We start from the raw sequence: 27127 nt of genomic DNA on the forward strand, positions 1-27127 counted from the left end.
GTGACCCTTACAATGGACTCTATACTTTGCTGTCTTCCTTCAATGGTATGCTCATGATCCTCTATGAGTGTCTGATTGGGGTGTAGAATGTAGGAAAATTTCAAGGCTATGAGCAGAAACATCTTTGTCTCTCCAATGAACGAAATTGCTGCCATCAAATCGATCCGGTTTCATCATGTCTTGAATCATGACTTTGATTGATTTTGACTTCACTGTTGCAAAAATAATTCCTTAAAATTGTTGGGAAAAATATAATAATCAAATGGAAATAAATGGAATCGGACTTTGAGGTATGATAATAGTCTTTTTAAGGAATAATTTGCCCTACAACGTTGTTAATGATTACTGAAAAAAATTCTCTACGATACAACAAAATCTCGAAATGAGAATATCAAATAGCAATTTTGATATTTCTCTAAAAAATTTCAAAGGGAAACAATGAGAAGGACAGTTATATCTCTTTGAAAAGAAAATGAAAATGGAAGTTGAAGTAAGTGAAATGTTAAACAGAAACATTAAATGTATAATAATGAACACCTTTATGAACAAACATGTTAGTTCGAAAAGGACACAACTTTTCATGTATGCAAAGAACACAACTTTTCGTGTCTTAAGATTGAGAATTCGGGGCACAACTTTTCATGGTCGAAAAAACAATAAAGTTGAATTATGAAAATTATCATTTTTAAAAAATTGTAACTTTTCAAAGGTTGTAAAAAGCGCCTAATAACTGTTAAGCAAAAATGAAAAAATGAAATTCATTAGTAATAAACTTACCGTAACTATATTGTGAACAATCATATTGTTTTGATGTGACACAGCGGTAATTTTGTTATTATAAATTTGGAAAAATTGATAATAATTATTGATTAATATCAACTCTGATTCACGTGCTCGCAAACAGGTCAAGTGCTACATGGACAAAGAAATGCACCATTTTTCTTTATGTTTTATAAACAAACAACCAACAAGTGGCAGTGGCTATGGCTATGGCTATGTGTGGGACTGCGACAGGACGATAGGCCGCGATTGGATGTCACCGTGGTCAGATGTGACGTATACCAAACAAAGGAGAAGAGGTGCTGGGACAAGAATCAGGAAATAGGGAAAAAAACAAAAACAAAAACGTAAGAAAGAATTTAATTTGCCGATGGCCATCCTCTTTAAGTGGGAGGAAATTAAGACACAGATTCATAGTCTTAAATAGAAAATTGAAGTCGACGTAAAATCATTGTCTTTTAAGATGAGATACTAATCTATTTCAATCAGCCAAAGTTGTGTCCCTCTTTTTGGTGCAATATAATGTTCTTACAAGGAGGGAGAAAGAGAGCGCTTTGCGTTCTTCCCCTTTTGCCCTTCCATGTTCAAAATAAGCACCTCGGAGCCGCGACCGGTGGCCGGAGTTTTGGGCCATGAGGAGCCTGTTTTGATCGGCCCGATCTCTCTTTAGGCTTGTATTTTGTCATAGTTGAACCTAGGTTGGGTTGTGGAACTTGGTGCTCCAAAATATTAGGCTTAATGGGCTTGGATTGAGCTAAAAAGTCCAAAATTCGATCCTTAAGATGTTTGAAAATGCCTGATGGACCTGCAAACGAAATTCTGGTGCCAACATTGATGAATTAAGTTTTAGTTTGGATCATTTAGGGTTGTATCTTCTAGATTTATGATGCTTTTGTTTTACGAAACATGACTTATTTGAAAGATATTTTCTTAAAAGTGATTAGTCGTATTGCTTAAAAAAAAAAATGAACGAAGCCTATTTACACCCGAAAGACATAAACTAATGTAAATAATAAATATTTTTCATCAAGAAACCAAACACTTAACGTATATATAACTAGCGAGCCATTTGTGTAAAATCTCGTTTACACTGGCGGTGCATGTTTTTTTTTTCCCCTTTAAGGAGATACAATAAGTATGCAAATAATATAATATTTTAGTCAACGTCTATCTCCCACTAGGATGTGGATGCCTGGATCTCCGCCTCACGTTTGAAAGGAATCATCTCGTCTTCCTTGAGGGTCACCCAAGCATCGATTCCTTCGTTGTCTTCAGCGTCCATTAGAAAAACTGATCTGAAACTCACCGGCGGGAGGCCGACTAGTGTCGGCCGTCCCCACCCGAAGTCGATCTCATATAGCGGGAACCGGCACCAGCTGCTGAAAGCGATAAAATGCTTTTCACTTGAGGTCGCATGTTCCATGAATTCCGTTAGAGAATCCTTCACCATCGTAGAGAGCTCCTCTCCTTCTTCTACTCTTGCATATCTTGCTCTGGACTTGCGTAACATTTCGTTTATCACACTCACCGCTTCTTTGAACACCAGCTTGCTTCCATCGGCCATAGCTCTACCGAATTGTGCGTAAAGCACGGTAGCGAAGTTGCCAAAGGAATTAGCAGGTACTGCGAGACCAATCTTCTCGCGCAAGTTCATCGTCATGGAAATCACGAAAGGCCGAAGCTTGCCATGTTTGCTGTGATCAATATCGACGAGAGCCGTGCTTATTAGTGCCGAAACAACCTCTAGCCTTGAAGGCGGCGAATTATCAGCAGTTGACCCCGGTGCATCCGCCACAGCTAGGGATTTCAATTTTGATATGACCTTACCATCAAACCTGAACCTATTCGTGACCAATTTCTCATCGCTAATAGAAGGTTCAGGCCCAGTTGCGACGGATGACTCCTTCGATGGGGATATAGACGATTCATCGCTGACACAAGGTTCGGATCCAGTTGCGAAGGATGACTCCTTCATTGGGAATATAGACGATAACTCGAAACTTGGGCGAACTATCTCATGCGTGTTTCCCCGGCACGCGGTGGCCCACGAACTCACGAACATGGCCATGGAGTACATGTCGGCTATCTTGTGCGTCATGCGTAGGCCAATCACTAATCCGCCGCACTCAAACACATTCGCTTGAATCACGACCAGGGGATTGCCTGCTAGTTCTCTCGGGAATCTTGACAGGCCATCGAGCAAATCCGGATAGGGCTTCCCATGGAGAAGCCGATCAATCCGGGCATCCACTTTGGCATGCACGAACTCGACTCCATGGTCGTTACAGTCGATGAAACAACCGTCCTCGATATATCTCCCTGCCAGAGGATAAAAGATTGTTAGGATTTGGGAAAGGGACTCCTCCATCCGGTGAAGCCTCTGGACGATGTCAACTCCAGAATTCTCAGCATTATCTGCATAGTAGAAGATGATGCCAGTATAATGTGGCGGTAGAGGCTCATCCATTGAAGACAACTTCAGTTTTCGCAGGTGATGCGGGGTCGGCGCCGACGGCTTCACCACCTTCTTCCACTCTACTTCCACCTTCATGCTTGGATTGCTTCTCAGGATATGTCTAGAAAGACTTCGATAAGGAAGTAACCTGGTCGAACGAGGAAATACTTCAGGAGGCTTATGCACGTATCTGTCCTGTGTCTGAGGATCACTTGTTTTATAGATTCTTTAGACAATATTTTGAATCTTGTAATAGTGCTGCGTGTAATTGGCACTATGCGGAGGTGTTGTGCGCTGCGTCAATATAAAATAGAAAATGCTAAAAGTGGACATAAAGATCATTTTCTCCAAAAGAAAAAAAAAAAAAAAGCGACGGCGCCTTGAGGAATGAAAGGGGCGATAAGTGCCAAGCCGACTTCATTATAAATAAAGTAAATCTTATTTTAAATGAAAATTTGGAGTACATTTAGTTTTAAATAAGAGCTTGAAGCGGCTATACATGATGTTTAAGAATGTTTTCGCTATTCACTTTTTCAATATATTTTTATTTTTTCTATATTTTTTTAAAATATAAAAGTAAAAAAATTAAAAATACAGGCGGCCGCCGCCCTGCCGCCGGTCCTTGTTATACAAGTCTTGGACCTCGTGAACCCATTCATCGGTCATCATTGTGCGTCCCCCACTCCACGCGTCCGATGTCAATCTCGGAGGGCCCCACAGGGCGTCGACATTATTGACTCGGTCGGCATAAAGAAACACTTCCAGGTCATCGTTTGTCATGTTCCTGCTGAGAGTTGGCCAATCAATTGAACGCTTTGAGGGAGGCAAGAGTCCATCATTTACTCTAATTTTTGTTATTCGTGCAAATGGATCTTTAATTATCTATCTACAATCAAATCCTCAAATTTAATCCAGATCTCGCCCGGTTCGTCGAATTGTTTCTCGGACATAAAACATACTACTTTCAATCCTAATAAGAAGGGATAAATTATGAGTCTCCACAATCCAAACATAACAAAGACCAAAGATTTTGAGAGGGTTTTAAGAACCACTTCGGATTGAGGGAACCAGTGCGGTGGGCCTTAGGTACCCAATCGGCTGCTTGATTTGTGGAACAAAGACAATGGGCCAAAGAAACACGTATGAGTTGATCTAGTAAGACTCTATAGTCATTGATAATTGAGCTCACAATCAACGAGCTTTCATCCAAGCCCATGACCCACGTACATCATAGAGGCATTTAGTCTCTAACACCATGCTTAGTATTAAGGATTAAAGACACGACGACTTTTAGATACCCTTCCTCTTGGTACTTTCAACAAGAACTCCAGCTCTTCCCGCATGGCTAGGGTAGGGTTTTCGCTACATAGGCAAAAGGAGCTCGAATCTTCTTTACATAGCTAGATACATGCGTCCTGGAGGATCCCAACAGCTGTGACCTCCCTCGATTTGTTGCACCATGACGCATCTATGCTCAATTTCAAACTCCCCTGAATCGACAAACACCAACAAGCAGGTAAGGGATTCTTCTCTATTGGTCTGGTTTTTCCGCTTGGGTTCCATCTCTTATACAGCCTATAAGAGTTCATAGCTTTATTGATGATGATCCAAGGTTGTGGTTTGCGCTTTTGAAAGATCTAGTAATTGTTGACATCAAAAATTTGATTTCTTATTTCACTTTCATAAACTTCAGAAAATATCTGAATGCAGGCATCCCTCCACCCCAGCTTTGTCTGGTATTCAAGGTAAGTTTAGAACCTAGGCAAAGCGATCCATACTTCAAGGTGTGAGCTTGAAGTGTATTGGATACTGTCTCCATTTGCATCTCATCTGCATTCATGCATCGTACTTATTGCATAAAAGGAGCTACCATTAGTCCCTAGCAAACATATTAAATAATTTTTCATATAGGATAGTTTAATTTTAACATGCATTTACATCCACATTTAATGGGGTCAGCGGCAGAAACGACATGAAATTGACGAGCGGACATGCTAGAACTTAAGATAAAATTCTGCTAGTAGCAGGGATTAGCTGTGCTGAAAATTAGAAGAGGCCTTAGGGCCTATTTAAGCATTATTCAGCCCGCGCAAGTTAACTAATTAAAAAGGCCTTTAATTAAAACTCAATTAAATAAAAAATGGCCTACTTAAGAGTGGATGAGCCCACAGGCAAGAGGCTTAGGGTCAGCCAATCCCGCTCAATGGGCTGGCCGGCCACATAGGGACTAAACTGAACAAGAATTTTCTCTCTAAGGACTAAATTGCGATTATTCGAAAGTCGATGGACTATTTCGTCAGTAAACATAAAGCACGAAACCGTATCCCATTATTATAAATAAGTGTTTTAGAGTTGACGTTAAGGAGGGAACTCATGCACACCGCTGTACAGGAGGAAGAGGAGAAATGGACGGCCAGAGGGGAAGAAGCTGGATTCTCTTTCTTTGACTCCGCACACGAAAAGAGAAAAAAGAAGAGAACATCCAGAGAGAGAAAAGTCTTCTTCTTTTCCTTCTCTATCTAGAGTGGTCACGTTCTGCAGAAGAGGTCAAAGAAGGATAAAACTCTTCTTCACCGCCGCTTGAAGGGGGGAACGTTGACGGGCTCCCAATTAAGATCCAGGCGTGCGACGAACATCCAAGCAAGACGATTTCCAGGAGGTCGTGATAACGACCAGCAGACATCAGCCCAAATCGAGCGCATCAAAACCAGTCGGTAGCTTATTACAAGTGTCCCAATGATCCTCTTAGCATCTTCAACATTCAAAGACTTCCAAGGATATCACCACACTCGTTGATTTCCCGTTTTCACTAAATTGCTGAGTCAGCTTCCAAAGACCTTCAAGGACATCAATACCACTACCAATTCCTCGTCTTCACTGAATTCGCTGGACCATTGCCATTGCCATTGCCTTTCCATATTATCTGAAGAGAACCGCTCCAGCCAACATTCTGATGTCCTGATGTCGATCCATTCTTCTATCCTTTAGTCCTTACAAGTATATTGGCAATCATGATTCTACCAAGCTATTAATCTTCAAAGGTGTGGTCCTTCTAAGCTTTAACAAACATTACTATTTTACGCTTGCTCACCATCACCATGGTCCATCCAAATGCTCACCTTATCTTGGTCCTTCTAGGCCATCATGAATATCCCCGTTCTTCTTGGCTTATTATCCCTCGATCGAGGTCCTTCTAGCTTGTTTATCTTTGTAGACACCCTTTCAACTTGTAGATATCTCCATGCCCGATACCTTATTCACCTCCGATATCCGCAATGATCTTTCCATATTGATAGAGCATTCTCAATTGTGACAAAGCACTGAGCATTACATCAGATACTGATCAAGATACCATCTGCACTATGCTAGTGTATGTATCATCCGGTACTACTTAACTAACACACACGTTAGTAGTCTTTGATTGTCTTTGTCATATTCAAAACATCATAAGAGATTTTCCCAACGGGTATCAGAGCTTGGTGCTCATTATTTTGAAGTGTTTATTTCTGAGTTAACGATCTATTATGGCTAGCAAGCTTGGACCAAGTATTTTCAAAGGACAAAGCAACACGAGACTTCCCCACTTTGATGGAAAGGACTAAGATACCTAGAATAACAAGATGCAAGCTTTTCTCAATCCACAGATCCTCTAATACGAGAAGTCATCCAAAATGGTGGGAATGCTCCAACACCTAGTAGAACTTCAGTCACAATGGCGATTGGGGAATCAGGAGACTCAAACAAAAGAAGAACTGCACCGATTCCTCAACCCTTCAGCTCTCCTCAAGATCTAGCAAAATGGGAAGCAATTGATGCTAAATCTTTATATTCATTATATTGTGCTTTATCTCCTGTTGAATATAATCGCATTTCTTCTTGTGAAACATACAGCGCAGACGATCTTTGGATGGACTGATAGGCTCAAGGAAATCAAGACAAACATTATCGTAGGAAGATAGGAGTCATTCAAGAAGAAATTGGATGAAACCGTTGCTGATAAGCTCAACAGATTTTGACCCCCCCCAAAAAAAAAAGCTCAATAGATTCACTGATATCATCAATGACCTCACATATCAAGGGAAGACCTATACTCCATAAGAGAGAGTGAACAAAATCCTTCAAAGCCTTACAAAAGAATGGAACAACGTAAAGACATTTCTTCAAAAACACAAAGAGTCAAACCTCTTATCTTCGATGAACTCATTGGAATTCTAATGGCTGACACGGCTTAACATCTAGACGATGAAGAAGATTACAAATGTAAGAAGTCTATTACTTTGAAACTGGCGTTCATGATGCAGATAACTCAAATCATCATGTGAAGATGAGTACGACGAGGAGATGGGGTTGTTGACCAAGAGATTTCAAAACCTTGTGAGAAAGAGAAGAAAATTCAAGGGGAAGAAGCAAACAAGAAAATCCAAAGAAAGGAATCTATACAAGAACAGAGAAGACAATAAAGATCAAGAAATAATATATTTTGAGTGTAGAAAACAAGGTCACATAAAACTCGATTGTCTTTTATTCAAGAAAAGGAAAGAAAAATTTGAAATGAATAAGAAAGCTGTGAAGGGCAAGACGTGGAATGACACAGAGTGTGACTCGAGCAGTGATGAGATTCAAGAGCAAGCAAGTCTTTTTTTAGTAACAGACATTCAATTTGAAGAAGATATTATGATTTGCTTAGATATTCTCGACGATGAAGTTCTTTATGAAAAGTTATTTGTGGAACATGAAAATGCCTTGAAGATTTTTCTTGATTTAAGTGATCTTTTAATTCTTCAATTAACTTATCAACAAGTTTTGGATTATTAAATCTAATTTGAGTAAGCTACCGACGTTTAATTTTTTTTATTACCAATGTTTCAATTGGGCTACTTAGTCAGTAAAATATTGGTAAATGGAATAATTAAAGATCGATAATTTTATATGATAGTTGGTACATCTAAGGATTTTGTGAGAAAGGTCAATTAAAGTTGATTAAAGAGAAGAGAAGTTGTTTATTTAAAGAAACACTAATTAAATATTGGTAACTAAGGGTGAGTAAAGCAAAACTAAGTGAGAAGTTAATCGTGAAAAGGGCTGGTAACTAAGTCAAATAAAAGTTGGGACAGTTGGAGTTAAGGGTTTGATCAAAAATTGACACGGGGCATGCATTAGAGAACTAAAGCACTGTGTCTAACTTTATACCAAATGTATAATAATTATATTATTTACTAAGTCAACTTTGGCAGTTTCTTTCTGACCCAAAAAAAAAAAATTTGCTTTGGTAGTTTCTTAAGCATGTTTAACGTTTATCTTAAGTAAATTGGCATAGATTTGAAATCTTCTAATAGCGCAACTACCGATCCGATAAGTAGCGGTAGGGGAATAGTTTCTCTCTAGAAAATGTAAAGCAATGATTTGACAAAGCTTGAGGATATTCCATTAAAGCTAGACTTCTTCATTATTTGTTTAAATCAGACACTCACAGGAAGTTTAGATGGCCAGCAAGACAGAAAATCACAGAGAAAAAGTTTATGATTATTTTATTGATTAAACTGAAGTGCAAGATCGTTCTTTTGACCGGCCTTAAAATGAAGACGCCTGGTTTGCCTTATTCACAGAGAATAACGTTAGAGATGCTTCAAGGATTTAGAGACGGCCTTTCGTGCCAACAAAGTTGTCGTAACTCCAATGGTCATTTTGATCAACTTTTCATTTAGAAATTGACACATGTTAATTATGTCTTGAGTTTGAACCGTTTGATGAATCCGAATAAATTGAAGAATGTATATCGTTTTCGTAAATGGATATATTTGGGAAGAAAAGAAATCTTGGATTAGAATTTCTTTTCTTGAAAACCTCGTCAAATCTCGTGAAGATTTGTTATTCTGTTGAAGGAAGGTTATCCAAGATTACCACCCAACAGAATTTTTTTGTACGGGAGAGACTCCACCTTTATGTGATTGGTTGGTCAATGAAGAAAGAAGTTTTTTTGACTTCTTAAAAGCTGCCCAAACAGAGGAAATAAAACAGAGGGCTTTTATTTCCAAGTTCCTTTAGCAGAAGAGAGAAGCGACCGCCGCACGAAGAGAAAGAAAAAGGTGAGCACGTACAGTGTTCTGGTTTTGAAGGTCGTGCGCGAGAGTTTCGTTCAGGCTCAAACATTTATCGTTTTGTGTTGTGTGAGTTTTTATTATATCCAATTAAGTTGTTTTATTTGTAAACACTAAGGGTTTGGGTATAATATAGGTAGAGGAAACACGAGCGTATTGAGCGATTGTAATTCCGATTCTCCGATTATAGTGAATTGTTCTTGCTGGCTCTCCCGTGGATGTAGGTACCGATATTTGGACCGAACCACGTAATCTCCGGTGTCCTTTATTGTTCATCGTTATTTCTCGGGGTTTTTCGCATTGATTTATTTGCAAGATATGGGCTAGTTTCCGCGCGTTATATTTCAATAATTGATATCAAAGCGCCAGGTTCGGATATTCTAGATTGTGATTTGGGGCTTTTGCTTGTCTGATTATTATCTGGATATCCTATGATTGCAATTATATCTGGAGTGAAAGCTGAAATTGAGAAGTTTAACGGGAGGAACAACTTTGGGTTATGGAGCCTCAAGATGGAGGTGTTATTGACAACTCAAGGTTTAGCAGAAGCATTGGAGGGCAAGGCTGAGTTGCCCGAAACGATGACGGATGCTGAAAAAGATGTGGTAATGAGAAAAGCTAGAAGTTTAATCCTGTTGAATTTATTGGATGAAGTGTTAATAGAGGTTGGCGAGGAGAAGGATACCGCAGCATTGTGGGCAAAACTTCGGGCGCTCTATGTAACGAAGGGTTTGAACAATCGTTTGTATATGTTGAAGAGGATGTTCCAGTTCGGATATACTGAAGGTACGTCTATCGGAATCCACCTAGATGAAATTAATAAACTCATGATGAATTTGAAGAATGTCGGTAAGACACTTGATGATGAATAGTAGGGCATGATGTTGTTGGCTTCCCTACCAGAGTCATGGGAGCACTTTACCGATTCGCTATTGCAGGGGCATACTACGATTACCTAAGAAGAGGTAAAGTCCTCCTTATTTTCTAAAGAGTGGCAGAGAAAGTTGCGAGATGACGGTCTAGTGCGGGATGTAGCGCGAGGACTAGTGATTCGGGGCGTAGAGCAACAACGTGGGTCCAGCAACAGTAGAGGTGAAAGCAGGTCTAAATCACGCCATAGAAAGTTTAAGGGACGCGTGAAGTGCTTTGAGTGTCACGAAGAGGGGCACATCAGGAGAGATTGTCCCAAGTTGAGAAACAGAAGTGATAAGCAGAAAGCCACAACCAGTGTGGCGAACGTTCTTGAAGAGAGCACTAGTGATACAGAGGCTGTCTTGTGTGTGACTGCGGGTTCGTCGGGAGATGAATGGGTGCTAGATTCGGGGTGTTCTTATCATATGACGCCTCATAGGAACCGGTTTACTACTTACCGAGCTGCGGATGGTGGTAGAGTTCTGTTGGAGAATAACGCAGCCTACAAGGTTGTGGGGATAGAGACAGTTCGGATTCGGATGCATGATGGCGTGGTGCGCACATTGACAGATGTGAGGCATGTACCGGAGCTCAAGAAGAACCTTATTTCTCCGGGGACACTTGATGATATCGGGTGTAAGTACACCGCTGAAGGTGGAGTGCTGAAGATCTCTCAAGGTGCTATGACGGTGATAAAAGGGAAGAAAGTGAGTTCTCTCCATCATCTACTGGGAGAGATCGTGACGGGAGCTACTGCAGTTTTATCGTGTGAGTCAAATTCTGATTTAACTCGTTTATGGCATATGCGTCTAGGGCACATGAGTGAGGCAAGTATGACGATGCTGAGTGATAGAGGGTTGTTAAAGGGTCAGAAGACAAGTAAGTTAGACTTATGTGAACACTGCATCTTTGGGAAGCAGCATAGGGTTAAGTTTTCTACAAGTATTCATTCGACCAAGCAACCGGTAGAATATATTCATTCGGATGTGCGGGGCCCGTCTCCGATTCCTTCGAAAGGAAGTACTCGTTATATGCTGACATTTATCGACGACTATTCTAGGAAGGTATGGGTATACTTTCTCAAGCACAAATCTAATGTGTTTGATCGGTTCAAGAAATTTAAGGCATTGATTGAGAAGCGATCATATAAACGGATCAAGTGCTTGAGAACCGATAACGGCATGGAGTTACGTGGTAAAGATTTTACCGAGTTCTGCGAGAGAGAAGAGATTGTGAGACATCGCACAAGACCTGGGACACCACAGCAGAATGGCGTGGTAGAACGGAAGAACAGAACTTTACTTGAGCGGGCTCGGAGCATGCTTTCGCATGCTGGAATATGCAAGGAATTTTGGGCCGAAGCGGTGAACATGGCCTGTTATCCGATTAATCGATCTCCATAATCTGCTATCGAGTGGAAGACTTCAGGAGGAAGTATAGTCGGGAAACCCGTTGATTACTCCGGATTACGAATATTCGGATGTCATGTGTATGCTCATGCGAGTGACGGTAAGCTTGAGCAGAGGTCAAAGAAGTGCATATTTATAGGTTATGCACATGGGGTGAAAGGCTACCGGCTGTGGTGCATGGATCCTAGATCACTCGGTTTTCTAATCAGCAGAGATGTGATCTTCAACGAGACTGCAATGCTTCAACAAAGGAGTTCGGAGACACAACCAAGAGAGCAGACGGATCATGGTGTTAGTAGTGAGGTGAAGCTTCAGGTGGAGACTCCGGAGACCTCTGAGGTAACAGATGTTGAGGCTGCAGATGATGCCGCAGTTCCTGAAGTCGGTGATAGCGAACAACCAGTACGGCCGCAGCGTAGTATAGCCGCAGATAGACAGAGAAGGCAAATTAAACCACCGGTACGTTATGCTTATACAGATTTTGCTTATGCTTTGACTGTAGGTGACGAGGTGAAGACAGATGAACCTTCGTCTTACTCTGAAGCGATGGCTAGTTTCGAGTCGTCGCAGTGGCTAGGAGCTATGAGTGAAGATATGGAATCACTCCATCGAAATCGGACATGGAAGTTAGTTAAAGTACCCAAGAGCCGGAAGATTGTTGGAAGTAAATGGGTCTATAAACGGAAAGAGGGTATTTCCGGTGTCGAGGCAACAAGGTACAAGGCGAGGCTTGTTGCGAAGGGGTATACCCAGCGGGAAAGCATTGATTACAATGAGGTGTTTTCTCCTGTGGTAAGACATACTTCTATTCGTGTTTTACTTGCCTTAGTTGCTACACAGGATCTCGAGTTGGAGCAGCTTGATGTGAAAAATGTGTTTCTTCACGGTGAGTTGGAGGAGCAAATTTACATGAGGCAGCCAGAGGGATTTGCTATTCCGGGTAAGGAAGATCATGTTTGCTTGTTAAAGAAATCTTTATATGGGCTGAAACAGTCTCCTAGACAGTGGTATAAGCGGTTTGACGCTTTCATGGCTAGTCAAGACTATTCAAAAAGTCGGATGGATAGCTGTGTTTATTTTAATGGATTGGAGGATGGGTCGTTGATATATCTGCTATTATATATTGATAGCAGCGAAAAATATGTCCCGATATTAATGTGCTCAAGAGGCGGTTGAGTACCGAGTTTGAGATGAAAGATTTAGGTCTTGTAAAGAAAATTTTGGGTATGGAGATTTTGCATGACGGATTTGCGGGATTATTACGTCTGTCTCAAAAGAAATATATTGAGAAAATTGTCGCACGTTTTAATATGCGATCAGTGAAGTCTGTGAGTACTCCATTAGCGAAGCACTTTAAACTTTCAGTTATGTTATCACCACAAACCGAGGAAGAGGAGGAACATATGTCTCGTGTTCCTTATTCTAGTGTCGTGGGTAGTGTTATGTATGCTATGGTATGCACTAGGCCCGATATTTCACAAGCTGTCAGTGTAGTTAGTCGTTATATGAAGCGTCCTGGTAAAACTCATTGGGAAGCCGTGGAAATGGATCCTCGATATTTGAAGGGGACAGCAGACGTTGGTATAGTATACCGAAGAGACAATAATGGCAGTGAAACCACCGGTTTTGTGGATTCTGATCATGCGGGTGACTTGGATGAGTGCGGGTCTTTAGCAGGGTACGTGTTTACACTTGCAGGTGGTGCGGTTAGTTGGCGGGCGTCCTTACGGGACCACGTAGCCTTGTCGTCGACTAAGGCAGAGTATATGGCATTAACCTTTGTAGCGAAAGAGGCGATATGGTTACAAGGTTTGCTCTTGGACTTTGGGTTAGAACAGAAAAGTGTTGATATACACCGTGATAACCAAGGTGCGATTTATCCGTCATATAATTCAGTTTATCACGAGCGAACGAAGCATATCAATATTAGGTACCACTTCATCCGAGATGTTTTAGCGAAGGATAAGATTGTTGTGAAAAAGATAGCTACAAAAGAGAACCCTACGGACATGATGACTAAGCATGTTCCTTTGGCGAAGCTCAAGCTCTGCTTGAGCAGGATTGACGTCTGCAGAGAGTGATCGCCCATTGGGGTGATGGAGAGCAGCATGGATGATGAGCACTATGACTTTGGTTTCAAACTTCGAGCCAAGGTGGAGAATTGTTAATTATGTCTCGAGTTTGAACCGTTTGATGAATCCGAATAAATTGAAGAATGTATATCGTTTTCGTAAATGGATATATTTGGGAAGAAAAGAAATCTTGGATTAGAATTTCTTTTCTTGAAAACCTCGTCAAATCTCGTGAAGATTTGTTATTCTGTTGAAGGAAGGTTATCCAAGATTACCACCCAACAGAATTTTTTTGTATGGGGGAGACTCCACCTTTATGTGATTGGTTGGTCAATGAAGAAAGAAGTTTTTTTGACATCTTAAAAGCTGCACAAACAGAGGAAATAAAAGAAAGGGCTTTTATTTCCAAGTTTCTTTAGCAGAAGAGAGAAGCGGCCGCCGCACGAAGAGAAAGAAAAAGGTGAGCACGTACGGTGTTCTGGTTTTGAAGGTCGTGCACGAGAGTTTCGTTTAGGCTCAAACATTTATCGTTTTGTGTTGCGTGAGTTTTTATTATATCCAATTAAGTTGTTTTATTTGTAAACACTTAGGGTTTGGGTATAATCTAAGTGCGGGAAACATGAGCGTATTGAGCGATTGTAATTCCGATTCTCCGATTATAATGAATTGTTCTTGCTGGCTCTCCCGTGGATGTAGGTACCGATATTCGGACCGAACCACGTAATCTCTGGTGTCCTTTATTGTTCATCCTTATTTTTCGGGGTTTTTCGCATTGATTTATTTGCAATATCTGGGCTAATTTCCGCGCGTTATATTTCAACAACACATAACGTCTTCCTGCCTTGATGTGAAAGACAAAAGATGATCAAACCTCGTTGGTGTAAGCTTAGTATTAAATTGGCACAATTGGAGATTTAGGACTGAATTGACTGTCGTGAACGATTGGACATAATCTGGGTCATCTCACTTCTTGTTCCTTATTTTAGTGGCAGTCGGAAAATTTTGAGGACATCCATTTGTCTTTGTAACTTGTTTTGATACAACACTTACCTGTTTAACTCCAACCATATTCTGACCAAAAAAAAAACTCCAACCATATTCTTAGTAACATAAAACATGTTGCCACGTGTTGCGGTATTTTTGTACTTAAATTATGATGATGTGTCGTTAGATTAAATGGCATACCGAATGTTTTATAGTAGTACTCAACGTCAATCCTCTTGAGGATTAAGAATAAAAATTTGAGTATCCAGACACCCCTGGTGAAACTTCTCATTAAGTTATTTGGGCAGTGATTTGTACGATTACAAAGTATTCGGACTTAGTTGAACTGCATGTCCAAGATTTGCTCCTCTAATTTTTTGTTATTTATGCAGATGGATCCTTAATTATCTTTCTACAATCAAGTCTTCAAGTTCGATGCGGTTCTCACTTGGCTTGCCGGAATGGAGAAATCAAAATTAAACAAAAGGACTCTGAAATAAAACAAAGGTAGCTTGATTTAGGAATTCGATCATTTTATTGCTATTTCTAGATGATAGTCTATCTATAATGTCATCATTCCTAATTCTGAAGATATCTTATGGAATTATGTGCTCTAAATATAAATAGGCCTTTATTTATGCATATATTTTACGTTGGCTTTGTTTCGCGAAAGATGAAAAAGTTTGGAAAAACATTTCCAAAAAAACAATCGTTTGAATCACTTATAAAAATGAATGGAAAAAAGTATGTTCATCGCCAACCAAACTGTCTAAATATAAATTATTGTCGATGATGAAATTATTCTCTATCGAGTAATTATCTCAAGCGATATAAGTTATCATTTTTAGAAAAATATTTTTTGAATTTTTAGGAAAATATTTTCTAAATCATTTTTTTTTCACAAAACAAATGCATCCTTAAAAATATTATATCCTTTTACTATTTGTTTCACACATACTTGCCAATTTGTATTTAACTTGCACTACAACTTCTTATAGGAATGCTCATTGTGCCCACTTGTATCAGTCATTTTAACTAACATTTAGTAATTAGTCGTCCCTATCTTAGCCATTATATTTTCTAGGCCAAAGAGGAAGTAAAATCGGCACCTCTCCCATTATTCGACAAATTCTCTTGCAAGAGATTCCATCCTCAGTCGCTGTGGAGCTAAGAACAAGATTCTCGCGGCCATCAATTTGTATGCAGTGTCGACATATTCTATATGTTGGTCTAAAAATTGAGCAATTCTGTCTTTTTCGGAGACAACTTTTGATGCATATAAGATCCTTGCCGACTTCTTTGTCTTTCGCTTTCTTTTTTAAAAAATGTAATTTGATTTTTGTCCCCTTAATTTTTTTTTTTTTGGTCAAATAATGCGTAATAGTGAAACAATTCAGCAACATCTTCTTCCAATAGGGCGAGGAGGATGGGGACTCCGCAGGCATTAACAGGAGCTTCTCTTGCGTGGTTTTGATTCCTTGTTGCAATTGTCGCATATGGACATTATGGTGCTACACTTAATGTACGAACTCCCTTCCACAAGAACAAAAAATTCATGAAGAAACCCAACAAAATCATGTAAATATAACTAGTGAGGACAATCGTGAAAAATCTCTTTTAAACTAGCGGTGCATACTTTACTATTAAGACCTCAATTCATCATTTTGGTTTGCACCGTCTACGGAATTCCTACAAGACAATTGTATGCAAATGACATAATAGTTTAGGCAACCTCTATCTCCGACAGGGAAGTGAATGCTTGGATCTCCGGATCTTGTTTGAAAAGAATCATCTCATCTTCCTTGAGGGTCACCCACGCATCGATTCCTCCATTGTCTTCATCGTCGATGAGGAAAATCGACCTGAAATTTGCCGCTGCGGGGCCAACTAGAGCAGGCCGTCCCCACCCGAAGTCGTTCTTGTGTAGCCCGAACCGGCACCAGCTACTAAATGGAATTAAATTCTCCTCACTAGTGAACACCAATTTCATGAAATCCATCGTAGAATCCTTCACTATGGTAGAGAGCTCCTCCCCTTCTACTACTCTTGCATATCTTGCTCTGGAGTTGCGTACCATTTCGCTTATCGTACTCACCGCTTCTTTGAACACCAAGTTGCTGTCATCAGCTATGGCTCTACTGAGTTGAACGGCAATCACGGTATAGAGGTTGCCACAAGAATTAGCAGGTACTGTGAGACCAATCTTCTCGCGCAAGTTCATCGTCATGCAAACGACGAAAGACCTTAGTTTGCCATGTTTGCTTCGATCAATATTGACGAGAGCCCTGGTTATTAGTGCTGAGACAACCTCTACCCTTGAAGGCTGCAAACTATTAGCGGGTGAATCCGTCATATCAGCTGTAGCTAAGGATTTCAGTTTGGATATAGCCTTACCGTCAAACCTGAACCTGTGCATGAAGAATTTCTCATCGCGAATACAGGGTTCGAGCCAGGTTACGCGTGATGACTCCTTCAATGTGAATATAGACGATAGCTCGAAACTTGGGCGAACTATCTCGTGCATGTTTCCCTGACACGCGGTGGCCCACGAATTCATGAACATGGCCATGGTGTACATATCGCCAATCTTATGCGAAATACGCAGGCCGATAACTAATCCGCCGCACTCAAGCACGTTCACTTGAATCACCACCAAGGGATTTCCCACCACTTCAGTCGGGAATTTTGACAAACGATCGAGCAAATCCAAATCAGGCTCTCCATGGATAATCTCATCAATCTGGGCATCCACTTTGGCATGCACAAACTCGACTCCATGGTCATTACAGTCGATGAAGCAACCACCGTCTTCGATATATCTCCCTGCCATAGGATAAAAGATTGTCAGAGTTTCCGAAAGGGACTCCTCCATCCGGTGAAGCCTTTCAGGAATATCAACTCCTGTATTCTCAGCTTTATCTCTATAGTAGGAGATGATGCCAACATAATTTGGCACTTGAAGCTCATCAATTGAAGACAGCTTTAGTATTTGCCGGTGATGAGGCGTAGGCGTCGACGGCTTCACCACCTTCTTCCACTGTACTTCCACCTTCATTCTTGGATTGCTTCTCAGGATATGTCTAGAAGTACTTCGTTATGGAAATAATATGGTCGGAGGAATATCTCAGAAGGCATTTACTAAGATCTGTCCTACGTATGAGGATCACTTGTTTTATAGATTCCTTAGACAATATTTTAAATCTTGTAATAGGGCTATGTGTATTTAGATTGGTCGAACAAATTGACATATAAATTCACCTGACCAATATGGAATGGAAGCTACTAACCCGACAGTCTAACAGTATTGTCGGTTGTTAGTTATTTCTAACCACACGATTTCCCAATCAATGAGTGTTTTATGCAAAACACGCGAGTATGGTATATGGATCTATAGTTGAAATTGTACCGTCCCTAACAGTACTATTAGAGAAGAATTTTCCAAGCGGAATATAGCCAACTTATTTATTTAGGTATCTCTAGTATACAGAACACTCTTGTACCGTGTCCAATACGCATTGGTTAGTGTCAAAAAGCTATTGTTAAACAAAATGTCCGTCAACTTTTTTTCCAAAGGAACCTTATAGTAACTGTGGAACATTTTTTTTAATAAAAAAAAAAAGCTGTGGAACATTTTTATGTTATTACCAACTCTTTTTCGATATTCTTGTACTAACTTACCAGCTTTCATTTACATAACGTACTAATAATTTAAATGTGCTAACTTTTGGGTTACTGACTCTTATTTGGTTTGTTTACCAACACTCAATTGTTCTTTAGTTTACCAACTTTTCCACCGAATAACAAACATTCATTTGTCTAATGAAAGCATGGAGAATTTGATCTAACCAATTAGATGAATTACTCCTGAAGGGTTACATCCGAATAACGTTTCAATGAAGTCAAGGAAAGAAATGGCCCTTAGGCCGAGAAGAGAAAAACAGAAGAAGTAAGAGCTGCCTTTAAAGGCATAAGGCTCTTGCATTTACTAACTAGTTTTAGAGATTAACAACCTAACTTAGCGTAACTCATCAAAGTTTTTCCCATGAAATTACAACATTGGGTTGGGATACAACTGTTATTTGAGTTACTTATCCACATTTATTTGATTTTTTTTTTTGTTTGCCAACTTTCTTTTTTGTTGAAAAAAATTCATTTGCACTTTTTAGCAACACTTTATCAATTTACTAGCATTTTAGAAATTACCATCCTTTAGTAACTTTTTTCTTATTAGTTGTCCCCTAGTTTTTGCTAACAATTATTGCTTTACTTACTTAGTAAGCTTATTCTTCCTTTTTTATAAACTTTTATTAAACCTTCTTAACTACGCCTCAAGTTTACTCACTCTTATATGAAATTACTTAAGTTCAATTTAAGAGATTGTTCTTCATTTAATTGATCTTTTAATTCTTCCATTAAGTTATCAACGAGTTTTGGATTATTAACTCTAATTTGAGTTAGCTGCCGACATTTAATTTTTTTTTTAACCAACTTTTCAATTGGGCAACTTAGTCGGGGAAAAAATGGGTAAACAGCATAATTAAAGATTGATAATGTCATATGATAGTCGGTACGTCTAAGGCTTTTGTGAGAAAGCTCAATAAAAGTTGAATAAAGAGAAGAGAAGTCATTTATTTAAAGAAAAAATAAATAAACATTGGTGACTAAGGGTGAGTAAAGCAAAACTAATTGGTAAGTTAATAGTAAAAAGGGTTGGTAACTAAGGCAAATAAAAGTGGGGCATAATAGAATAGTTGGAGCTGAGGGTTTGATCAACTTCTTGCTCTTTATTTCATTCTTCAATTTTCAATTACTTGTGGTAAATAAGAGTTACAAAGTGTCCATAAAGTTGGTAAGCATGTGTTCTCATCATTGGTTCTTTAAGTTTACAAAAGTTGATGATATTTGTAGATTTTCGTGAGACTCTTCACCAATGGACATAACTAGAATGAAGAATAAGTTTACGATAATATCATGTCTAGATGTGACAACATCTTTAAATTTCGCGGATGTTGGCAAGTATTCATTAAATTTACCCGTTCCACGGACGTAAGCTAAACATAGTTAACTTTCCTCATGAATAATTAGTGCAATAGTTTCTCTCTCCTAGAGGTAAAGCAATGAGTTGGCAAAGCTTAGGATGTTCCAGTAAAGCTAGACATATTTATTACTGCATAAATCATTCAAGCCCACGAAGTTCATGTGCCAGCAAGATGTAAAATCCTGTCAATTTTCCTTTTTATTTGAGATGCAGGATCCTTCGTTGACCAGCCTCAAAATGAAGAAGCCCTGCTTTGTCTCATTCACCAAGAATAATGTCAGAGATGGTTGGAGGATCTAGAGACCTCCTGTCAAGCCTACAAACTTTGTCGCGACTCCATTGGTCATGTAGGATAATTTTTCAATTGCAAAATTGACATAGAACATGTTCCTGCGAGTCCAACATCTATTGGAGTTTTCTCACATGCTATTGGGAGTGTCCCATGGGATTATTTAACTCTAACATACTTCTCTCCAATTACTTGTTGCCTCTCCAAGAACCGTACCAACTATAACATATTGAGTCAAGCATGTCAATTAGGAAATTACTTCTCCTTTTAAGCAGTAGAATGGAGGGTTGAGCCTAACGGACCACCCAAACTGGGGAATCGGTCAGGTTGGTCCATCTCTTGAAAGTTTTGGTCTGGTTCCCAGTTCCACTTTGTGGAACTGGTTATGATCGGTTCGGTTCCCAATTCCGAGAGGGAATTAGACCGCCCGAACCAACTAAATATATTTTATTTATTTTTTTATTTGTTAAATTTAAACGTAAACTTAATTTAGCTTCCTCCATTTATCCTTCTGAACATCATATCTATGTGGATGACAAAAAGGATCATTATGGCTCAATTTGATAAAAAGGATGGGTGAGTCAAGTACTTATAGAAATTCATTCTCTCTCATTGTGTCTCTTAGTCGATGTGGGACACTAAACAGAGAACGACTTGCTATAAAGGTGGCATGCCTATCTCATTTGTTTTAACCTTCGACCGGATCCATTAGATAGCTCAAATCGGGTCCAATCCTTAGTCCCTAAAATTGGGAGCTAGGACCACAAGTTCCATTCCTGGTTTGATTTCCTACCAACCCGAACTATGCTCACCACTAGTGGAATGCATATTTTTGAAGAAACCAGGCCATCTAGCAATCCCTCAACATCTTCTCTCATGGCTGGACTTCTCTTTGTTGGGACTAACAATACAACCTAGAGGGTGATGAATAGGTTGTTTAAAGAACTATGAAAAACATTTGTGGAATAACAAGTTCAACTTCGAACATCGGATCAAACATTTCCAGAGACATTGTAGAGATCATGTCAACAGAAGTTTGAAATATCGTGAGCTGATTGTGTGTATAAATGTATAAAGATCATGAGAAATCAAAGCACACAACAATATCTAGTGGTTTGGCTTTATCCTCAAGCCTACATCCACCCTCAAGAATAACAGCCACAATAAGACTAGAATCCACTAGTAATTTGCTCAACAAGTTATAACTAGCAAGCACTTATCCTTTCACTTGATAGATCACACTATCGGGTCTCGGTTGCTATTGCTCTTATACACTTGATCTTTCACACGATTACAACACAAAATGATCACGATAGAAAAGATCTTTTTGGAAAAAAAAAAAAAACGGCAAGATGAAAACTAGCTCAGAGCAAATATTAGCATTCTATATTGTGCTCTCTAACATTTTAGACTAGAAGGACTTCCATTAAATAGCCATCTTCAATCTTCTGGTTGGAGAGGCTTGAGTAGATAAACCGGCCATTAGAGATCCGTTAGAACTGCACCGGTTGCCGTTTTGACATTGTTTTGAAACTCCTGCTCAGCTCCCGTTCCGACACCGCTACTTTAACAAAGCTAACAAACACATGCTCCTGTTCCTTGATGGACTTCCTGATCTTTCCACTGCACATCTTTACCCGCCAATGGCTATATTCTTTTTCCAATAAACACCTGCGCATGCTTGTTGTTCAAACATCATCAAGACCCGATATCGACATAAACATAGTCACAACTCATCATTGGGTCCATTGGTGCTGTTTATAGAAAAAAAACATGGGAATGACTTGTAATCTATTATCCAACAATCCTTTTGAATATCTTAGCGTCCAAAGATGCCATCGGGATGATATATTGACTATGGTACCTCCAAGTCATTGTGAGCATCTCGCTATCTTTAACTTGTTCTCCTCATTGTCAAGATCATTATCCTTGTACCTAGTCTTTGTTGAACTCACATAGGTCATTGATATCATCACAATCTTTGTACCTCATCTTTAAAAGGTTACTGCTATCCGCCAACAATCTGCTCCTTCGATAACAATTGGCGACACTCGATCTTTCTTCGGATCCTTCCAAGCATATTGGCAATTTCGACTCTACCAAGCTATTTATCTTCATTGTCCTTCAAGCTTTACCGAATATCCTCATTCAAAGCTTGTTCACTATTACCAAGGTCCATTTACTATTCTCCTAATCTTTATATCTCCAAGTCATTACGAACGTTCTCATTCTTCTCGACTTGTTCACTTCAATCAAGGTCCTTCCATATGTTCACCTTATTTGAAGATCCTTCAAGCTTATAGACATCTTTAATGCCCAATATCTTGTTAACCTCAAACATCAACATATCAACTTGTGTATATATCACCCGATATAACTCAATCAATACACACATTAATAGCTTTTGATTGTCTTTGTTATCATCAAAACAAGATTGAGGATTTTTCAACAATCATCACATTGGCGTTGTTCCCAACATTCTTTTTTGTGCATTTATTTCGCAAAAAATGAATGATTTTAAAAAAAATTTCTAAAAATGATCGCTCATTCGCCCGCCGAAATGAATGAATGAATATTATTTTCATCAACCATGAACATTTGTGTGTATATATATATTCCTGTTAATAATAAAGTTATCTTTCATTTATTAATTATTCCAAGCGATACAAACAATCATTTTAGGATTTTTTTTTAAATCATCAATTTTCCGCGAAACAAACGGATCCTTAGCTGAAAATTCACATTCTTTTATTGGTGTTTGTTGTAAACTTGCTCTTTAACAATTGGAAAATGTTTGGCATCCACAAGGGTCGGGCTCACAAGGGCTCAGCAATCGTAATTCGATGCTTCCCTAATCAAGCCGGACAACATTTTGGGCTAAACCCAAAGTAATTTATGACCGGACCGACTTAGATACAAATCATGAGGACCTATTATTATTAAATGTTCTTAAAACTAAGTACAAGCGCAAATTATTTTTGTTTAGGGATTGGGGTCGATCTGTAATGTTCTATTCAATTAATAACAAAACGTCACTATAATTTAGTTGTCAAGAGCTACTCAATCGGAAAAAAGTGAGGACATCAATCAAATAAAGATTGGTAATTTCATTTAACAATACGGTACAGTTAAGGTATTTGTAAGGAAAAGTAAATATAATTTGGTTAGGGAAGAGAACATTCATTTTGTCAAAGACAAAATAAGTCATTAATTGAACGAAAAAATAAGCATTGGTAACTAACAAATAAGAAATTGGTAACACAAAACTAGTTAATCTAAAAAGAGTTGGTAAATACGACAAGTTAAAGTGGCGAAACTCAAGAATAGTTGGTAAGCAACTCAATGAGAGTTAATAAAGAGGACTGGTAATTTAAGAAGAAATTTTATTACGTCGCTCAAAAAGAAGTACGTTAATTTCATTAAATAGTTGTTAAGTTAAGAGTTGATAAGAAAGTGAAAAAGTGGGAAAAAGAAAGAAAAGCTTGTTTTTTAGTTAAAGATAATAGAAGTTGGCAACCAACTAAAAGTCATCACTAACTCCAATAAGAATTGGTGACCTATAACTAATCGGTAACTCAATCGAACAAAAGTTGACAATCACTCAAATTTCTAGAAAGAGTTCGCAATTTTTCAAAAAATTGGTATGTGAGGAAAAGAAAATGGTATAACCCAACAGAAAAGTGAGTAAAAAAATTAAGCTTGATAAGCAGCTCGAGAGTTGTTAGCCCAAAAATTAGATGCTAACTTAATCAAAGAAAAGTTGGTAAATCACACAAATAAAAATAGGTAATATTATACACAAGTTGATAAATTAAGGTAAATAAAAAGAAATTTTTTAATATAGAAAAAATGAAAAATTGGTAACTAACTCAAATACGAATTAGAATCATAAAACTAGTCAATAATTGAATTAGAGAAAAATTATTAATCACTCTAATTGAGATTTGTAATTACTAAAAAATAGTTAGTAAATATCACGAGCTGACGAGTAATGCAAATAAAAATAATATATTTATATATAGTTGGTAAATTACAAAAGAAAAAAAACATGTAAAAAGTTGGTAAGCAACTTGAGTTGGTAACACAAAACTAGTTAATAATTTAATCAAGGAAAGGCTGGTAAGTTACTCAAACAAAGGTTGATAATTTCATATAATAGTTGGTAAATTGAAACCTCCGTTAGGAAAGTTACTGGTATTATGAGTAATAAATGAATTATTCCGAGGATCATTCTTTAAACCATTTACAACATGCTTAGACCCAATTAGTTAAACAACTCGACGGGCTGTTCGTATCGACACAAAGTTTAGTTACATTTTTAGGCACGTTAGAATAACATTTGAACACATTTTTACCCATTTATATGAAAGGTTATATCTTAAACGCATTAAAAGTGTCGTGTCATTCTAGGCAACCCATTTACATAATGTGTTTGGGCTTTAAGAATATGCTACGATTTTCAGTTGTCTTGTGGTCGCATTATACCAAAATTTAATAGGACAATAGCATATGATACAATAGGACTATGACACAAGCACACCAATTGCCAACGCCCAGCTACCTACATGAGCCAAGGGATGAGCACTGGAACCGGGTCAAACAGGGAACCAAACTAAAACGGCCAATTTTGGGCATTTCCCGATTTTTGAAATTTTAAATTGGTGATTGTCAGTCCAGTACCCAGTTCTACCTATAGAACCGAACCTCCTGGACTGGATCAATACTTTGTTTTTAGCAAGTTAAGGATACTTCATCATAATTCATTACACCTTTAGTATCTTTTGACCAAGATTTTCATCAATTAAAGGTCCAAAACACTGAAGAATGAGAGCTTAGACTATGCAACAACACTTGGTATTATGGAACAGGGGAAAAAAAAAAAAGATATCACCATCAGATCCTCTAGACCCACTTGGTAACTGGATCGGATCGATTCTAGGAACAAGTGGGCCTGTTTTCGGTTCCACAAATAAGAACTTACATTTCTAGTTCGGTTTCTGGTTCTAGGGTGGGAACTGAGCACCTCTACATGAGACCCTTCAGATCCAATAGTACAGATCCGCTTTACTCCGAATAACAGCCGTGTAAGTACCTCTTCCACCAGATTGTCATTGAACCATTTTCGAACTAACTTGGTGGTAGAGTATTATAAAAACGATGACGTTAGTCCAAATTGAATTAATGGTCCACTAGGGTGGTTCTCGGATCTAGTGCTGGTAGGGTAATCAAAATAGAAAGTGAGCAGGTAGATTGCTTGAAATTAACAAACAAAGTGCTTACTAATCGTAGAGAATACTCATGCTTTACCTACTACTGTCCGCGTAACTTATGTGGCGTTCATACCGAGCCGGCGGTGGGTCATTTTGGACTCCCCTCGTTTTGTTCAGCACGTCATGATCAATTGTCGGGACAGACTTCTAGTAAGAACTGGAATTTTGCAATCAGATATTGCAATTTGTAGAAATTTTCCGATCAATTCACTCCAGAATTTCTTCTCATTACATTCGAATTTTACAATGTGCACGTATAAATTATATATTCCACTGATCCCATGTGGCCAACTATATGATAAGATCGTGCATTTCACTGCCTCCGTGATGTATTCAGTCAATTCGTATTCAAGCTTTGTACTTATAGGAAGCATACTGTAAAATGTCATGTTGTTTACAGAAAAGATCCATGTCGCCTTCAGTCAAGCTCACCTGTGCCACAATTCCGCCATCATCGTCGCCTTCCTTGTGATCCATCAACGTGACCGAGTCAAACGGAGAGCATAAGCTACTCACAAACTCAGGCTCACCCCAACCCAAATCGGCCCGGTGCAGCGGAAACCGACACCAGCTGGTGAACAGGAGCACGTTGGCTTCGCCTTTCCGCAGTTCCTCCTGAAACTCTCTCACCAAGTACATTACCATCTCGCCCAAATTCTCCTCGTCTATCACGTTCACTAACTTGGCAAGCGAGGTTGTTATCACATCTCGCATCAAACTCACCAAGACAGGTAACCCGAGTTTTTTCACCTCGAGCACGGACTTCCAGGGCACAGCCGTGTAGAGATTGCCGCAGGAATTCTCATGTGATAGGAGATCTGTCCCTTCCACGCAAGTTCACCATGTGCGAAATTCGGAACGGCTTGGATCGCGCATTTTTTAGCTTGGCAACATCCAAGAGAGCAATCGACACGAGGGCCTTGACTAGTTCCACGCGTGAGGGTTCCCTTTTGGAATCAAACCCTCCCTTCTTCGCGATGGCTTTGAGCTTCGCGATGGATTGTCTGTCAAACACGAATCTTTTCGTGACGTATTTCGCACCTATCATTAGTCTGACGGGAGGCTCGGGCTTAGGCAAGTCTCTTGGTGGGAAAATAGATGATAGATCGACGCACGGATGGATCGCCTTGTGAATGCTTCCGCCACATGCCATCGCCCACGTGCTCATGAAGGACGATATAGTGTGCATGTCAGCAATCCTGTGCGAGATGCACAGGCCGACCGCCATAAGTGAAAGTGGTCATTTGGACAACCACTAGAGGCGGCATCTTGTCCACCTGAGGAGCTTGACTTGCCAAATGACTGAGGACATCATCGGGGTCAGTTTCTCCATGGAGCAACTGATCAAGAGTGCCATCAGCTTTGGCTTCCAAGAACTCCACCCCTTGGTCGTCACATTCGACCAAGCACTTCTCTACGACGTACCGGCCGACGAGAGGGTAAAACAGGGTTAGGGTTTCCACGAGCGCTTTCTCTAACAGCCGGAATTTTTCGCTAATAGGCACGAATTAAGGGTGGTGTACATCGTTTTTGGATGAGTAGAAGAAAATTACACCAACATAAATTGGAGGCTGAAGCTGATCAATAAGAGAGATTTTTAGCTTGCGAAGGTGGTCAGCTGTTGGAGCTGAGGGTTTGGTCAACTTCTTGCTCTCTGTTTCAATCTTCATTTTCTCTCCTAAGTTGGCTTCACTATTGGGCTTTCAATCACTCGGATTATCACCCCTATTAATGAAGTTCGATCTCTCAAACACTCTGTAGTAGAATAAATTTAACCAAATAATAAATTAATTCTTGTAGATCATAACACGTGACATGTC

The 27127-nt window shown here is 39.2% G+C and overlaps 3 protein-coding genes across 4 annotated transcripts; all 3 read right to left on the bottom strand.

Moving 5' to 3' along the window:
* Positions 1 to 1775: 1775 nt before the first annotated feature.
* LOC115730841 (acetyl-CoA-benzylalcohol acetyltransferase-like) lies at positions 1776 to 3414 on the bottom strand. 2 transcript variants are annotated; one of them, XM_048279305.1, is made up of 2 exons: positions 1916 to 3414; positions 1776 to 1878 (listed from the first exon to the last, which is right to left on the bottom strand). In XM_048279305.1, exon 1 carries the CDS (start codon positions 3329 to 3331, stop codon positions 1958 to 1960), a length of 1374 nt encoding a protein of 457 aa, XP_048135262.1. In that variant the 5' UTR covers positions 3332 to 3414; the 3' UTR covers positions 1776 to 1878; positions 1916 to 1957. The 2 variants fall into 2 exon arrangements, with proteins under 2 accessions (XP_048135262.1, XP_030517320.1); XM_030661460.2 differs by having other exon boundaries at positions 1785 to 1825; positions 1921 to 3414.
* A 13019-nt stretch (positions 3415 to 16433) lies between these two features.
* On the bottom strand, positions 16434 to 17765 carry LOC125315299 (acetyl-CoA-benzylalcohol acetyltransferase-like). Its single transcript, XM_048279750.1, has one exon. The coding sequence runs from the start codon at positions 17763 to 17765 to the stop codon at positions 16434 to 16436; it is 1332 nt and encodes a 443-aa protein (XP_048135707.1).
* Positions 17766 to 25655: 7890 nt separating this feature from the next.
* Positions 25656 to 26535, bottom strand: LOC125315300 (acetyl-CoA-benzylalcohol acetyltransferase-like). The gene is made up of 2 exons (XM_048279751.1): positions 26149 to 26535; positions 25656 to 26069 (listed from the first exon to the last, which is right to left on the bottom strand). The coding sequence occupies exons 1-2, from the start codon at positions 26533 to 26535 to the stop codon at positions 25656 to 25658; spliced, it is 801 nt and encodes a 266-aa protein (XP_048135708.1).
* Positions 26536 to 27127: the final 592 nt, after the last annotated feature.

This window comes from Rhodamnia argentea, chromosome 5 (assembly GCF_020921035.1).
Source record: "Rhodamnia argentea isolate NSW1041297 chromosome 5, ASM2092103v1, whole genome shotgun sequence".
Lineage (NCBI taxonomy): Eukaryota > Viridiplantae > Streptophyta > Magnoliopsida > Myrtales > Myrtaceae > Rhodamnia > Rhodamnia argentea.